Genomic DNA, 14590 nt, shown 5'->3' on the forward strand with positions numbered 1-14590 from the left:
AAGGATGGACTTTCTATATGCACTAATTACAGCATACATACGGCCCCCTCTCTGAGATAATGAATTTATTTTTCAGAGGTGGTATGTCCAGCCCCACAGATCCAGAATGGGAGAGTATCTGTTCTTAAATATCGCTACACGTACAAAGATACTGTTAGCTTTAAGTGCCACAAAGGTTTCACCTTGCGAGGCCATCACACAGCCCAGTGCCAAGCTGATAAAACATGGAATCCACCCGTACCGGTGTGTGAGCAGGGTAAGTGGCAGCACTCTGACCCCTTAGCATCGCCGATTCCTCCCCCACAGCTCCTACCCACCCACTGACTGAGCCCAAAGCTGGCTTGAGTTTTCCTGTTTGCTCCAACTACTTTAAGGAGAAACCAGAAATTGTTCCTCTTATTTACACCTCTCTTCTCACACAGGAGATAAGCCAGGTTTTGGGTAACGCTGTAAGTATAAGCGTGATTTGTACTTTTCTCACCCTGCTTGCTGCAATCCATAATCCACATTCTCTTCATTTCCTGAAAGTGAGAAATTTGGTAGCTTCAGGGCAGCACACTGACTATCAGAGAGGAGTGAAATTAGTGCTAGAAATGTAAAGGCAAGATGATGGAAAATGAAGGGAAATTTGTGCATTGTATTTGCTCAACCAAGTGTGTATTTTAAACTCTTAATGTTGCATCTAGATGGACTGGCAGAACGCTATCATTATCCTGATACCACAGCGAAGCCAGGTAGGTCAATTATAAGAAGAGGCAAGATTTACTAAATGTTAACTCCTCCCAACCTCCCCTTGAGAGGAGCGATTGCGCTTACTCTCTTCTCTACCTTTTTTACAACTGAACATCACCTCTTACCCTCTCCCCCTCCTCTTTCAGTAGTGAAGTGTCTGCCTCCTCCAGGCATTGCTAACGGGGAACACAGCCATCCTTTGTCAGACACTTTTGCTGTAGGAGCACTTGTGCACTACCGCTGCAAACACGGCTTCTCCCTCATTGGCAATAAGTCTGTTCGTTGTACAGCACATGGAGTCTGGAGCCATCCCCTTCCTCGATGTGAAGGTGTGTTTGTGCTCTTTTCACTGAATCTTCTCAACTTTCTTAAGTGCGTTAAACGTGTTGTGATATTTGCCTAAGGACTGGCTGAAACAAGCTGTTGCTTCAACAAACTCCACAACTAAAGAAAGAACGAGGGCTCTGTGGCCAAGAACGAGGTCTCTGTGGACTCTGTGGTCTCTATCTCACACAAGTTTCACAGTCTAAAGGGTTCTTTATACCCCTGCTGTCCACAGTTGGCTGTGTGAACCTGAGTTGGGAATGGAAAAGCAATCAGATTGGAGTCCCTGGAGACATCATTACAACTGAATGCAACACTGCTGATGTCCCAAAAGACTCCACAAGTCCCAGTGCCAGCCTGGTGGCACATGGGGTCCCCCACTCCTCACCTGTGAAAGAGGAAAGCATGTGTTATCTGTCCTTGGAAGGCTATCCTTTCTGACCTTATCACTTTTGGTAGTGTGTTGTAACATGTTTAGGAGGCAAGAATCCAGTGTTCAGATCTGAAGATCCACCCATCCTAATTTTTGCCATCCTTATTGCTGCAGTATCTGGTCCCTCGGTTTCTCCGTACAAACACCTTAAAAATGAGCTTAGGCCAGCTTTGCCGGCCGTAAGGAACCTGTATGGATGTTGTAATACGATGGTCCTACAAGTGTGGAATTCCCATTATATATGTGAACTAATCACTATTCTTACCTGATATACCAGGAAAGATGATGCTGGGCAATGTTCCGTTGTGTAAGAAGAAATGTGTGTGACGCCAAATGCTTTATAGATGATTCGGGGTGAAGTGAGTGCCGAGGGTTGGGCAGGGCTGGCTCTGTGCGTTGGATTCAATGCTGTGGGAGTGAGCGTACAGCTGTCCATGGGGGCTCAAAGGTTTCCCCTTTCGTCTCTGTGAGCTCTGTTTTGATCTGCACTCCTCTCTTTCTAGTGCTGCACTGTTCCAAGCCTGCAGATATCGCCCATGGGTCTCTCAGTGGCCCGGCAAAAGCTTTTTTCACTCCTGGGACAGCTGTAAGCTACATCTGTGAGCCCGGCTTCTCTCTCATTGGGACAGCATCTATTTATTGCACACAGTCTGGAGCCTGGAGCCGTCCTCCTCCAGTCTGTCAAGGTGTGTTTTTGTTGAGAGCTAAGAAGAAAGGACATTTATCATGACTTGCCCTAGGGAAAGGTTGGTATAAGGACTAAATCTGAGTCCTTTGCTACAGAACGTGTGATAAGAGCAAGATCGAGTTTATACCCATTTCTAGAGCCTGATGGATTTACAGGGTTATAAAATCAGTTGTTGAGCTTAGGTGAAGAAATTAAAAGGGAACAATCAAGGCTGCAAAGGTACGGTGCCTTGGCTACTCTCTGGCAGTCCATCAGGATCCTCATGTCAACACTGTTGTTTGTCTCTCCCTGACTTCCCAGTTGTGAAGTGTCTCCATCCTCCAAACATCACCAACGGGAAGCTCAAAGGCAACATCTCCGACACTTTTTCCTACGGAGCATCTGTATCCTACAGCTGCAATCCAGGTTATTCACTCGTTGGGAATGCTCTCATCAGCTGCACGGCGTCAGGAACCTGGAGCCAGCCTCCTCCTCAGTGCAAAGGTGTGTTTGTGCTTAGTTTGCTCACGTAGTTTGGAATTCGTGGTGGCGGAACCAGAACTGGGCTGAGGAGACATGCAGCCATGCCGATATACATGTTTTACTTTGGGGAAAAATTAAATCTTCAGAGAGATACATGGGCCAAAATCTAAGTGGTAAAATATTCTGCAGCTTTCCAGCAGAATTCCATCCTCTTACTTTGCTTGGGAACCGCTTTTATATCATAGCTAGGCAGTGTTGATCTGTTAATTATGAATTTGTCTACTCTTTGTTATCCCTGGGAAGAGTATGATATTGTTGTAAAGAAGCCGGATGGGAACCTCATGCTAACAATCAGAGGGATATGAGTACAATAGAGGCAATGCTGAAAGGCAGTTTTAATTCTCTGCTCTTCTTGCTACAAATGAGTTGCATACCCACTTTCCTCCATTAAAAGGTTTTTACTTCTAGCAGAAGAGTAGAAACTTTTTCCCTTTCCTTCCCTTTTCATGTCTCTCACTCCCCAGTTATCTCTAACAGGAAACAAAGGAAGTGAGTGTATCAAAGTTGTCGCTGATGGATGGTTTGTGGATTACACATGAGCCTGACCATTCCCTTCTCGGAAAATGCCTCTATATCTGTGACTGGGCAGCTCACCGTGAGGGTCAGTCATCAGGCAAACCTGACTAAAGGCAATTTCATGAATGTCACAAGTTTCCTAGCGTGGATGTTCCTGCATGGAAAACTGGACATTCACCGGAATACATTCATTACCCACACAGGGTGCTCCCTTCGTGGAGTTGCACCCACCTCAGTGACTCAAGAATTGAAACACACTTAGATAACAATGAGAGGAAATGATGTACCATTATGCTATTTATGTAAATTATGTAATATTTATGTCAGAGATCTTTAAAGGAAGCAGTCTCACAGAAAAAAAAAAAATTCTCCCTACCATTCCACATTCTTGTGCTTTTGAAGCGTCTTTAGTAACTATTATGTGTGATAGTAAAAATAAATATTTAAAAAAAGACGTAAAACAAAGGGTCATAGTTACATGTTGACATCACCCCTTTGGTCTCCACTGAGAACTTTCTCCAGAATTCTTGGGCTTGGGACTGTCAAAGGTGATTAGATGCTCAAGCTGAAGCAACTAACTTACTTCATTGAAATCAGTGGTATAAGTAGCTTAGATGGTTGGACTAATTATCGATAAAAAATATGGCTGATGACAGGGCAAGGAACGTCTACAGACTAGAACTGGGTTATAGGCAGTTGGTTCTAAAGCTCCCACAGAATTCTTCCCTGCTACACCTTTCTTCTCCAAATGTTTTTGGTAGCCCAGTATCAGAAAAATCCTTTTCTGGCAGGCTTCTCTCAAGGGATCCCTACTGCCTGTGGTTTTCCATCTGCCATATCAGTGTGGAGTAGCTGATCTGTACAAATGTTCACATGCGGGAGCGACACACCTATCCCCTTCTGCAGCCACAAAGAAAGGAATTACCATGTGGAATAAGAATTAATTCCTGGTTACATTCTGAAAGAATTCAAGAACAATGTCTTAACCCACAGTTGTATTTCTTGTATTTTATGTTCCCTCTCATTAAATGTCCTTTTTTTGTTATTTCTAATTTCAGAGATCAGATGTGTATTTCCAGAAGTTCAAGGTGTCAAGAAAGGCATAAAAGGAAATACTTATCGCTCCGGGACTAACATCACTCTTGAATGTGATGATGGTTACACATTGGAAGGCATCAGTCAGATTCAGTGCCAAGAGGACTTCAGCTGGGACCCTCCTGTACCAGCCTGTAAACTGAGTGAGTGCAACATGAATGAAACAAAGACCAAAACAAAAACCACAAATTTTTTGAATATGCAAATATCTTTCTGTATTAAAAAATAATATATATAAAAAAATAAATATATATAATGGTGTGGGTTTTAAGAAATTCTGTATTGTAGGCCTTAGCAGTAAAAACTTTATTGATAAAGTGATTAACTACAGCTGAGAAACACCATATTTTGTTAGAATAGTTTGCTGATTTTTCTTTTTCTCTTCCCTTCAGAATCACACAAGTCTGGTTCAGTAGGCCTAGGTAAGCAGCTTAGAAACATTTTTCTGGCCAGATCTTTAGCTTTATGCAGTGGCCTTGGTGGCACTGCTTCCCTCTGCTTATTTTGAAGATGTGCCTCGTTATGTCTTTTGTGCTGATATGCTTTAAAACACACAGTGAGAATAACACACACCCTTCTCTCTCAGGAGTCGCAGCTGCAGGAGTCCTGCTTCTCCTGGGGGCAGGCATTGTCTGGAAAATTATTTCTAAGCAGAAGCAAGGGTAAGGCAGTCGTCCCGATGTTCATTCATGTCCCTTGTTGCCAAGTCACAAGTTTTATACACTTTATACACTTGAAATATTTGCCTGAGTGTGCCTGGGTCTTGTAATTCCACATCTTCAGCTCACGCTGGCAAACCGTACAAGGCGCAGCAACCTGGAATCAACGATGTGGTTGTGTTGTTTTGTATCAGTACTCTCTTCCCTAGAGGAAACCAACCTGAGTGTTCTACAAACCAATACAGTTCACTGTTTTCTTTTTTTTCACTTAGCTTTTACCATACATATGAAAACTACAATTACCAAACCCCTCTGAACCAGATCACAGAACAGAAATGTTCATGTCTTCCATAGAAGGTATGGATTTATCTTCCTCAACATAAAATATCGGTTATAGCTGCAAACTGGAGTTGTTCCGATATAGTAATTCAAGTAGAAAACCCTTTCCCCACAGTCTTCTGGTAAGATGCTTTCTTTTTCTGAATAAAAGAGACTGTTTTAAACATACTATTTTTTTTTAACACACTATTTTTCTTTCTGACACCACCCTCGATGTGTTTCCTTTTCCATAATCTGAATAGATGACATTCAGGCTATTCCATACTTCTGACATAAACTTGCTTTTGTTTTGTAAGGATTATGGGAGAGCTTGCTCTCTAAAAGAACTACCCTAACAGCACTAATATAAGAAAAGGACGTTGAACTGGGCCTTTGGGGTTTTTTACTTGCTTTTACACTTACTGCAATGCCATTTTTACTTACAGGTGATTCTACTTTCTATGCTGAAGCACCTTTTTTTTTTTTTTTTTTAACTAAAGGCTGGTTTTAGATAATTCACCTTTTGAAACAATGTGTTTCTCAGAAATTCTCTCCTCCTCCCCTGAGTTATGATGTAATCTCTAGACATCAGTGTGAAAACAGGAAAAGATTAATTTTAACACCAGGACGTCATCTTTTTCCTAGGCTGGGCATCCACGCTGCTGCTAACCAGGCATTCGACCCGTCCTCTGTACAGAGAGCAGCTGCAGTTTGCGTGGAAGCGGTGCTCGCGTTGGGACTGAGATTCTGGGGCAAAAATGGCACTTTACTATAGAATCAACATTAATGCTCCTTCCGCTCGCATTAATTACTGTAAGGATCTAGCAATGTTCAAACGGCACACAGTACAGCTGCTGTTTGAGGGACTTCTGTATACCGCTGCTGTCTGATAACGAACGTTTCATTTCTCTTGTGCAAACCCCGCGATAAGATCCACGAAAGCATTTCTGCACCCGTGTGCAAGTCACGATTTGTTAAACCAAAGACTGTCTTAATGGCAGCTGTATTTACATCTGCAGCGGCAGCACATGCTGCTCTATTTTCTTCTAGAACACTTATTTGCAGTATTCCTCTAGAAATGCTTCACTTAATAAAAGCTGAACGTGGGACAATAGTTACTTTTGGTTTTGTCTCTCCTTTTGTGTTCATCTAGTTATAAGTATTATTTTTAATGCTCGGCAGCGCACACGACTTGTCTTTCAAAGGAGATGCAGCCCCACAGAGGCTGTTCATCCTGGGCTGGCACACAGGCGCCTTTATCTTTTATTTTTAATCAGCCTTTGTTGGCGTTCAAAGCTCACGAGCTGCGCAACTAAACACGCTTTGAAGCTTTTCCTCTTTGCCGGAGACGAGGGCGGCTCTCCGGGGGCCCTGCCCAGGAAAGGGCCCGGTCTCCTTAGGCCGGGGCCTCTCCCCACCCCCGGTTTCCTCAGGGCGACGCAAGCCCGCGGTTGTGAGGGAGAACCGGCGGGAGCGGCCCCGCCGCCGCCATTTAACGGGCCTCTCCGGGCGCTGCCCCGCCCTTCCTGAGGGGCGGGAGGGCCCCGCCATGGCGGCGGCGCGCGCGGAGGGGGAGGCGGGCGGCGCAGTGCGCATGCGCGCCATCCCCGCGCTGCGTCTCCGCCGTTGCCGGAGCGAGGGGTGTGGAGCGGCCGGGGCCGCCGCCGGGATGGGGCTGCCGCGCCGCCCGCCAGTTCGCGGCCCGGGCCTTCTGCTGCCGCCGGTGCTGGTGCTGGTGCTGCCGTGGCTCGGCGGAGCGCGGGCTCAGGGTGAGGAACGGCCGCCCGCTCCCCCCGGCCCGCCATGGCGGGGGAGTGGCCGCGGGGGGAGATGGGCGAGCTGAGGGGCTGAGGGCAGGGCGAGCCGCCGCGGCCTCCGGAGAGCCGCCGGGAGGAGGGCGAGAGCTCGCCCGCCCTTCCCCTGGGCCTTGGGGGGCCGCTGGGCTGAGGGGGGCCGCTCGGGGGGGCGGTGGGCAGCGAGGAGGAAGTGGCTTTAGGCGGCGGCGGAAACAGCGAGCGTTGCGGGCGGCTGCGGTGGGCTGGGGGGCGAAAAGGTGAGAGAAAGGGTGTGATGCGAAAATAGGCGTGCTGGCTTTGGTGCTCATGGATGCCGGTTCTGACCCCGAGTTTGAGGTTTAAATTTCTTTTCTGGTTTGGGAAATGTCTAAACAATAGTATAGATAGATGGGAAAGGTATTGTCAGAGAGGTGATGGCTTCTGTCGTGTGTAAGTCTTGCAAAGACCGGGCGGTTCTTACATTTGTATCTGGATGATAAGGTCTTGAATGTGTTTTTCTGAGTCCTCTAGCACAGAGGAGTTTTAGATCTCCAGCTTTAACCACACCTCAAAATGTCCCCAGTCTGTGGGTCTCCATTAGGTTGTGGAGCTGGTTTTAAACCCCCTTTATGATCTGCCTGGCCTTTTGTCTTAGGAAGGGAAATAACCCTGCGAGTGTGGTTTGTTGGTTTGTTTGTCCTGGAGTGAGCTAAAGAGGTGTTTTACTGTTGCTGAGATACAGTGAATTAAGTCACGGATTGAGCTGCAAGAATAAAGCAAACAGACAAACAGCATGGACTGGAAGGAAATGCATTGTCTGAGTAGAATGCTAAAGAAGAATTTGAGAAAACAGATGAATAAGTAACATGTACTAGTGTAGAGTTGGACACTGGATGCCATTAAAATATAAATTAAAAAATTGAAACCTAATTAAATATACAGTCAGTTCTGGCTATTAAGAATGTCACCTTTTTGGTTTACCAGTGAGTCCCTAAAACCTACTGAATTAGCCTGGCTTCAATGCCTAAATTACGCCTCAGCTCGTCCCTCTTCTCATTGATGAGATTGTGTATTGCTTTTTCCTTCCTCGTGCTCCGACAGACGCGTGTATGCCTCCAGAGAGGCTGCAATATGCTGAGCTCAAGGAGAGTTTCAGCGCAATGAAGAGCTTTCCTGTTGGAACCACGGTGTCGTACGTCTGCCGGCCGGGGTATATGGGAATCCCTGGAAAACCACCATCTCGGACATGTGGTGAAGACTTACAGTGGTCCCCCATAGAGAAGTTCTGTACAGGTGATGCGTGCGTGAGCTCTTTAGCTTTCTCCCTTTGTATTTTAACAATTTAAGTTGTTTTTCAAGTGAGAATTAGTCTTCTGCAGTGTTTTAAATGAAGCTTGAAAAATGCTAATGACCATAAGAGCAGTATGTGCCAAAGACTTAATCTTGTACATAACTACAAAGATGTAGATTTATTTTTTTCTTTCCCTCTCCCCCTAGAGAGAAAATGTAACCATCCAGGAGAATTCAGAGACGGTTTTATTAATGTGACAGATCTTACATTTGGTTCAAAAGCTACTTTTTCTTGTGCAGCAGGGTAAGTATTTTGCTGAAGTTATGAATCCTTCTCATTTTTTTTCTGTTTAGACCAGATTTGAACCAAACCCAAATTTTCTTATACAAGTTCCATTCCAGTTCTGATGTGAAATTCTACATGGAGCAAATTAAATTACAGCTAAATTTGATTCCCTGGTTTTGCTTGCTGTTTGCATCAACCAAGGCTTAAGCTTTTTAGTGAGATTGTACAGAGTGAAAACTAGGGTGTTACCTCCAGTGACTTTTTCTAATGCTCCTGTGGCAGAGGGAATAAATATTAGTCATCAGCTGACATTATTGTATTGAATAATGGCCCACTTGTCTGAGTATAGCAAATCAAGTAAGAGCACTAACCTCTCACAAGGTTTTTTTTGTCCCTTTTAACAGCTTATTTCTTTAGGATTAGTAACTTTATGGCATTAGTATTAGAGGATACACATCTTAAGATGGCGAGACTACCATCAGTTCCTTTGGTGGTCTCATTTGCTTCTCTTGTGTTTTGAAAGTTGAGACTGTTAGCAAAATAATAAAAAAAAAAATTAAGATACCATTCTCATTACAACAAAAACTTGGTATGTTGTGTCCCTGTAATCACAGAACAGAATTAGATAAAAAGTTTCTATCAGTTTTTTGGAGAATTGAGAGATTTCTTAAGTTTCACCTCTTTAAAAATTTTTTACCTGCCTAGATTCCGATTAGTTGGAACTGATGAAATTTCCTGTGTAATTAAGGATAGAGGTGTGGCCTGGAATAGAGATCCTCCTTTCTGTGAAAGTAAGTAAATTACTACCATGTTTAAGTTTATATTCAGAGGGTGGTAGTTCGTTTAAAAACAGCTGTGCCATAAACTTTCCAGCATAAGAAATGATGGTAAAATAGGACTGTTTGGTTTTTTTTTTAACTACTGGGGATGTGCCTGAGGAATGACTACTGAAAAATATCAGTTATTGTGGTAATTAGCTCATATTATTTAAAGTCAACCTCTTCTTGAAATTGAGACTCCCTATAATAAATGACCACTGGAAACTCTCAGTTATAACTGTAGATTGTCTTAGAAATAGCTATATATCATATTTTAAATGAAATTACTTGAAGATCAAGACTTGCTATTTCTGAGATGAACAAAGTAACAGCAAAATTCTGTTGACTAATTTGTGTGATTTATTTTTAGAAATTCCTTGTGAGCCACCTCCAACCATCGCCAATGGGCGCTACACTGAAGCTGATAGCTACGTTTATCAAACATCAGTGACCTACACATGCAATGAAGTACCAAGAGGCATGGATCCCTTCTCGCTGATCGGCCCAGCTACTCTTGTCTGCACTTACAATGCACAGTTAAATGGAATTTGGAGTGAACCACCTCCACAATGTAGAGGTTGTTGGGATTTTTAATATATTATAGCCTGTGTGACTCCAAAGCTTCAGTATCCGTCTCTTTTTGGGGAGGGTGTAGCGGGGTGGGGATGAACTTTCCTGTAGAAAAGAAGAAACAGATCCTCTGGTACTAAGTTTGATATTCCAGTGGAGATCAGATCAACTGCATTATGGATATTGATTGATTATGTCACAGAGCATAACTGAAATTCAAGTTAAAACTTTAAAAATATATCTATGTGCATGCTGTTGGTAGAAGTGACAAGGACAAAGTGAAGGAACTGAGAGACTGCAAAGCCTGGGTAGCTGAAAAAAAACTGTGTAAAGAGCAAGAATGTGGAAGCTAGATTATGAATAGTAAAAAGGTAGGGAAGAACTCTTTTTTTTCTAACCACAGCTACTATGCAAGTGCGGGAATGAATGCAAAGCCCAGCAAGCACACAAAGTCTTGCTTTGTAGGTGTAGGAAGAAATACCAGATGCTTGCATGTTGTCATTTGAACCCTAATCAAAATAATTTTGTTTCTTGAAATTCTGCCACTGTACAGGAACGTGTCTTTTGGAAGTGGATTGTGATTATATCAATTATTACAATTTCTTACTTTACTGTACAGTTACAACTCAGTGGCTTAAAACAAGTATCTTCTGTACCCTCAAGAGAATAATCTTTTTACAAAGCCCCTCAAAACGTTTTGAGGAATTAGATAAGGAGACTTACAAGTAATAAAAGGATGCTGTGTCTGTTGCAAAGATGCTGTTAACGAATGTTTCAGAGCTGTTCTTCTTTTGCCTGTTTCAGTGGTCAAATGTGATAACCCAAAAGTTGCAAATGGAAGAAAAATATCTGGATTTACACCTTCCTATAGCTATAGGGATTCAGTCATATTTGAGTGTGATCCAGGCTATTTCATGATTGGAGCGGACACAGTTACCTGTGGAGAAAATAGCACCTGGTCTCCTCCAACACCAACTTGTGAGAAAAGTAAGCCCTTAAATAAGAGTCCAGCTTTTCTTGTGTGATGAGAATGTTGTAAGTCTGTCTTAACTAAGATTTAAAATCGTAACACTGTAGTCAGAAATCGGGAGCTAAGGAAGTTGACATGGAGCCTCATCTATGGGCAACCAGTTTAGGTGTTCAAGTGACTCTTAACTCCAAAGAGTTTTCAGATTAGGGTTGAGTTAGATGTGCGTATAGAAGTTGCGACATGGGCATATTCTAGTAGCATCATGGTGTTTGTTCTAGTGATTTTGTGTAAATACAGGAGAAAAGATGCATTTCTGAATTCTGATAGAACGAGGAGTATGCACAATGAGGAAACCTATAGTGTCCTCCTAGAGTAATCAAAATCACTACGTCTCTGTGTTCTCTTAGGGCAGCTCTTCAGCTTTTCCTTTCCAGGCATCTTGTGTGGTGTGTAGTATGTTGTTAGATTTTGATCAGGCAAATTATTAAGTCAGGACTAATTTGAAGGGCTGGGGACATTGCAGAGGTCTTTCTGTAACCTTTCTACTTGCTCTTTGTGCTAGAGGGAGAGGGAATGTTGTTAGAGAGTACAGTGAGAATTTTGTACATGCGTACACCAATAATGAGTTCCCAGGAATGAGAACCACTTCTGCAAAGAGTATGTTTGGGTGTGCCATAATGAATGAGTCTGATGAGGCACCTGGAAATGATTCTAGAGCTTACAAAAATAATTAACCAAGAAAACTGAATTTCTTAGCTACCACATCATAAGATCATGCTACTTAACACCTACAGTGATGTTTCTTTTAAGTCTTCTAAAGGAAACATTTATACTTGAAATTGTGGTAAAGTTAAGCTGTTTGGTACACTGATCTATTTTTCTCATACAAAGGCAATGTGTATTTGGGGAGTGAGTTAATGAATTGTGAAATACTTAAAGCTTATTATCACTAACTTTTAAATTCATATATTAGTTACTGAACGTGTATGTGGTGCCCCAAAGATCACAGATGGAGTAGTGATTCCAGTGAAATCTGCGTATGAAGAAGGAGAGTCTGTTCAGATAAAGTGCAATGCTTACTGTACTTTTCCCGATGGCACCGAGGAGATGACAGTAACTTGTCAAGGACAGAATGCGTGGAGTTCTTTACAAAACTGTGAATGTGAGTAAAACTCGTAATTGATAAAATTGAGGGCAGAGTGACAAGTTCCAGATGTCTGACAGTAATGTGCAGAGCCTGGAAGTCAGAGGACAGTCAGCAGGGCCCCACAGGTTACATTAGGGTTGGGAGCATCATGGGGTGGAGTTTCAGCAACTGAGGAAAGTTTTCGGCAGAGTTGGAGTCCTTGTTCAGTCTTAGTTTTGTTTATGGAAATCCCTTGAGTTCAAAAGCCAGCGTGAGATCTGTTCTGAGAGTGTTTTTTGAAGATTCTTTGATGATGACAGACTTTATTCTTGCCCTGCTTTGCACCATGTGATTGCTTGTTAGAATGTAAACAGAGGTTGTCATCACTTTGATGCAGCCGTTTGTCCTAACGAAGCTGAGACCTGTATTTCTGTTCATGCGCCTGAGGCATGTCTGTCAGCAGAAGTATCTGCAGCCTCTAGGAAGCAGGAGGCATAGAAAATGTCTTAAGGATTGACTGAGCTTCTGATATTTACACAAATGCAGGGACTTTTTGATGGCAATTTCTTGAATCTGTTTCATGTACCAGCTCTGTTCTTGGACTTTATTTCCTTTTTCTTTTTTTTTTTTTCCCCTTCTCTTTCCAGGTGGGCCTGCAAGTTCTGGTTTCACTCCAGTCATAAATTATGGTAGAGTAATTGATGGACAAAAACCTTCATATGCTGTTGGGGATTTTATTACGATTGAGTGCTATGCAGGCTACACGTTACATGGTGAAGCTCGTATTCAGTATATTGGAGAAAACCAATGGGTTCCTGGAGTGCCAACTTGCCAGTTAAGTAAGTATGAACTGCAAGAATTTCTGCTAGAGTGAAAATACACGTAACAGAAGCTTTACTTCTTGGGGACATTGTTTGGTATTCAGGAGAAGTCATTTAATACAAACTTCCTTCTTTATCTTGACATAGGAAAAATAATTTTCAGTAAAATCCATTTAAAAATAGGAATATTTCAAGTTAAATATTATGGTATAAACTGGCCTGCTGCAAGGATTGTGTTGACAGAAGTGTTTGATCTAGTTGAAATAACTTTGTGAATATTGTTATTATAATGTTCGAATAAGAAGCACATGTGTTCCTCTTGTGATACTGATTCACTCTGTTTCTAGGTGCGTATATTACGGCTATCATCTGTGGTAAGTATCTTACAAAACCTGAACGAGATACAGTGTGGATTGTACTTTTGATGTGGAGTTGATACTCTCTCACCTGTGACTGCAGTAACATAACATGACATGATTTCAGAGTTTTGGTTATTTTAAAAATGTTTGTCTACTCCTGAAGCTGTGTAGTTCAAGAAAAGTTAAGATTACTTAGCAATTATAGGTTAATTTCATGTAAAATATGTATTTTTTTCATGTCTGTGAGGCATCAGATTTCAAAGGCAGACTTCCACAATTTAGTTGCTTTTATAAACTCTTCAGAGCTTGGGTTTACTGGAAGCGTGGATAAATAACTGTGCCAGAAAACAAAAGTGCTTAGTCCATCTTCTGGCCTTCCATCTGTTACCCACTTTTGTAAGCCCACCACTTTCTTATGAACTTGCTGTAAAAAGTAATGTTAGGATGTTGGCATATCTGGTTTAGTGTTTGCTGGTGGGGTTTTGCCATCCTGGTTGTCACTGTTCTTGAGCTGAACTATCTTGAAGAGTCTTAAGTAAAGCATCAAATACATATTTGTGAAGTAAGCCATGCAAATTTTAAGGTTATTTGGGGGGAGCGGGGAGTGTATAGAACTGTGGATGAGGAAAGTGCTATTTCTGCTAAAAATTTGTGAGGCTTTTTTGTGAGGTAGTGGTGATCTTTATTGCTCTAAGGCTTTTTTTAATTCTTCCTAAAGTGATTGTGGCAGTTATGGTGTTCCTGGCAGCCTTCTGGGTCTATAAGAAATTCTTTTCACAAAATGGGTGAGTAAGCCTACTTTTTTTATTATTATTATTATTATTGCAAATTTCTAAGTGACTGAGCAAAAGCAGTGCTAATGTGTATGTAAGTGTCTTGAGCTTTATCTGCCCTTTCTTTTTCAAATGCCTGTGAGCTTATCATAGCAGCTGATGGAAAGCTAAAGTGCCTAACAATATATTTGACTTTGTGTCTGCTATTCAGATAAGCTGCTAATTAACACTTGCACTAATATCAAGGAAGGAAAAACCCTGTACTTAAGCTTGTATTTGGCATAGGCACACCTGACGAGGAAAGTACTGTTTGCATCTCCTTTAAAACACGTCAGTTTACCTCTTAAAAGCAGTGGTAGTATTGACTTGTGTGAGCTTGTGATATTTTATTGCTTGAACACCCTCTGGCATCACTGAGTCTCACAGGCTTTAGGAGCCAGAGTGGTTTACATGAACTGGAAGCCTTGGGGGTGAACTAAGGAGCTTCCTCTCTTCTACGTAAGATGTTCTGTTGG

General features: G+C 42.4%; 1 protein-coding gene across 1 annotated transcript in view; it reads left to right on the forward strand.

Annotated features, from left to right (window-relative positions):
* Positions 1–14590, forward strand: part of CR1 (complement C3b/C4b receptor 1 (Knops blood group)) — a 99538-nt gene that overhangs the window by 64104 nt on the left and 20844 nt on the right. Inside the window, 21 exon segments of the mRNA XM_074850317.1 lie at positions 77–256; positions 879–1061; positions 1292–1387; positions 1390–1450; positions 1988–2175; positions 2478–2660; positions 4274–4453; positions 4703–4732; positions 4897–4972; positions 5242–5312; positions 5933–6019; positions 6721–7056; positions 8164–8355; positions 8560–8656; positions 9344–9429; positions 9827–10033; positions 10831–11013; positions 11970–12158; positions 12770–12961; positions 13291–13317; positions 14021–14087. Coding sequence (XP_074706418.1) covers positions 77–256; positions 879–1061; positions 1292–1387; positions 1390–1450; positions 1988–2175; positions 2478–2660; positions 4274–4453; positions 4703–4732; positions 4897–4972; positions 5242–5312; positions 5933–6019; positions 6721–7056; positions 8164–8355; positions 8560–8656; positions 9344–9429; positions 9827–10033; positions 10831–11013; positions 11970–12158; positions 12770–12961; positions 13291–13317; positions 14021–14087 — 2911 coding nt within the window.

The sequence above is a fragment of the Strix aluco genome, chromosome 25 (assembly GCF_031877795.1).
Source record: "Strix aluco isolate bStrAlu1 chromosome 25, bStrAlu1.hap1, whole genome shotgun sequence".
Classification (NCBI taxonomy): Eukaryota; Metazoa; Chordata; class Aves; order Strigiformes; family Strigidae; genus Strix; species Strix aluco.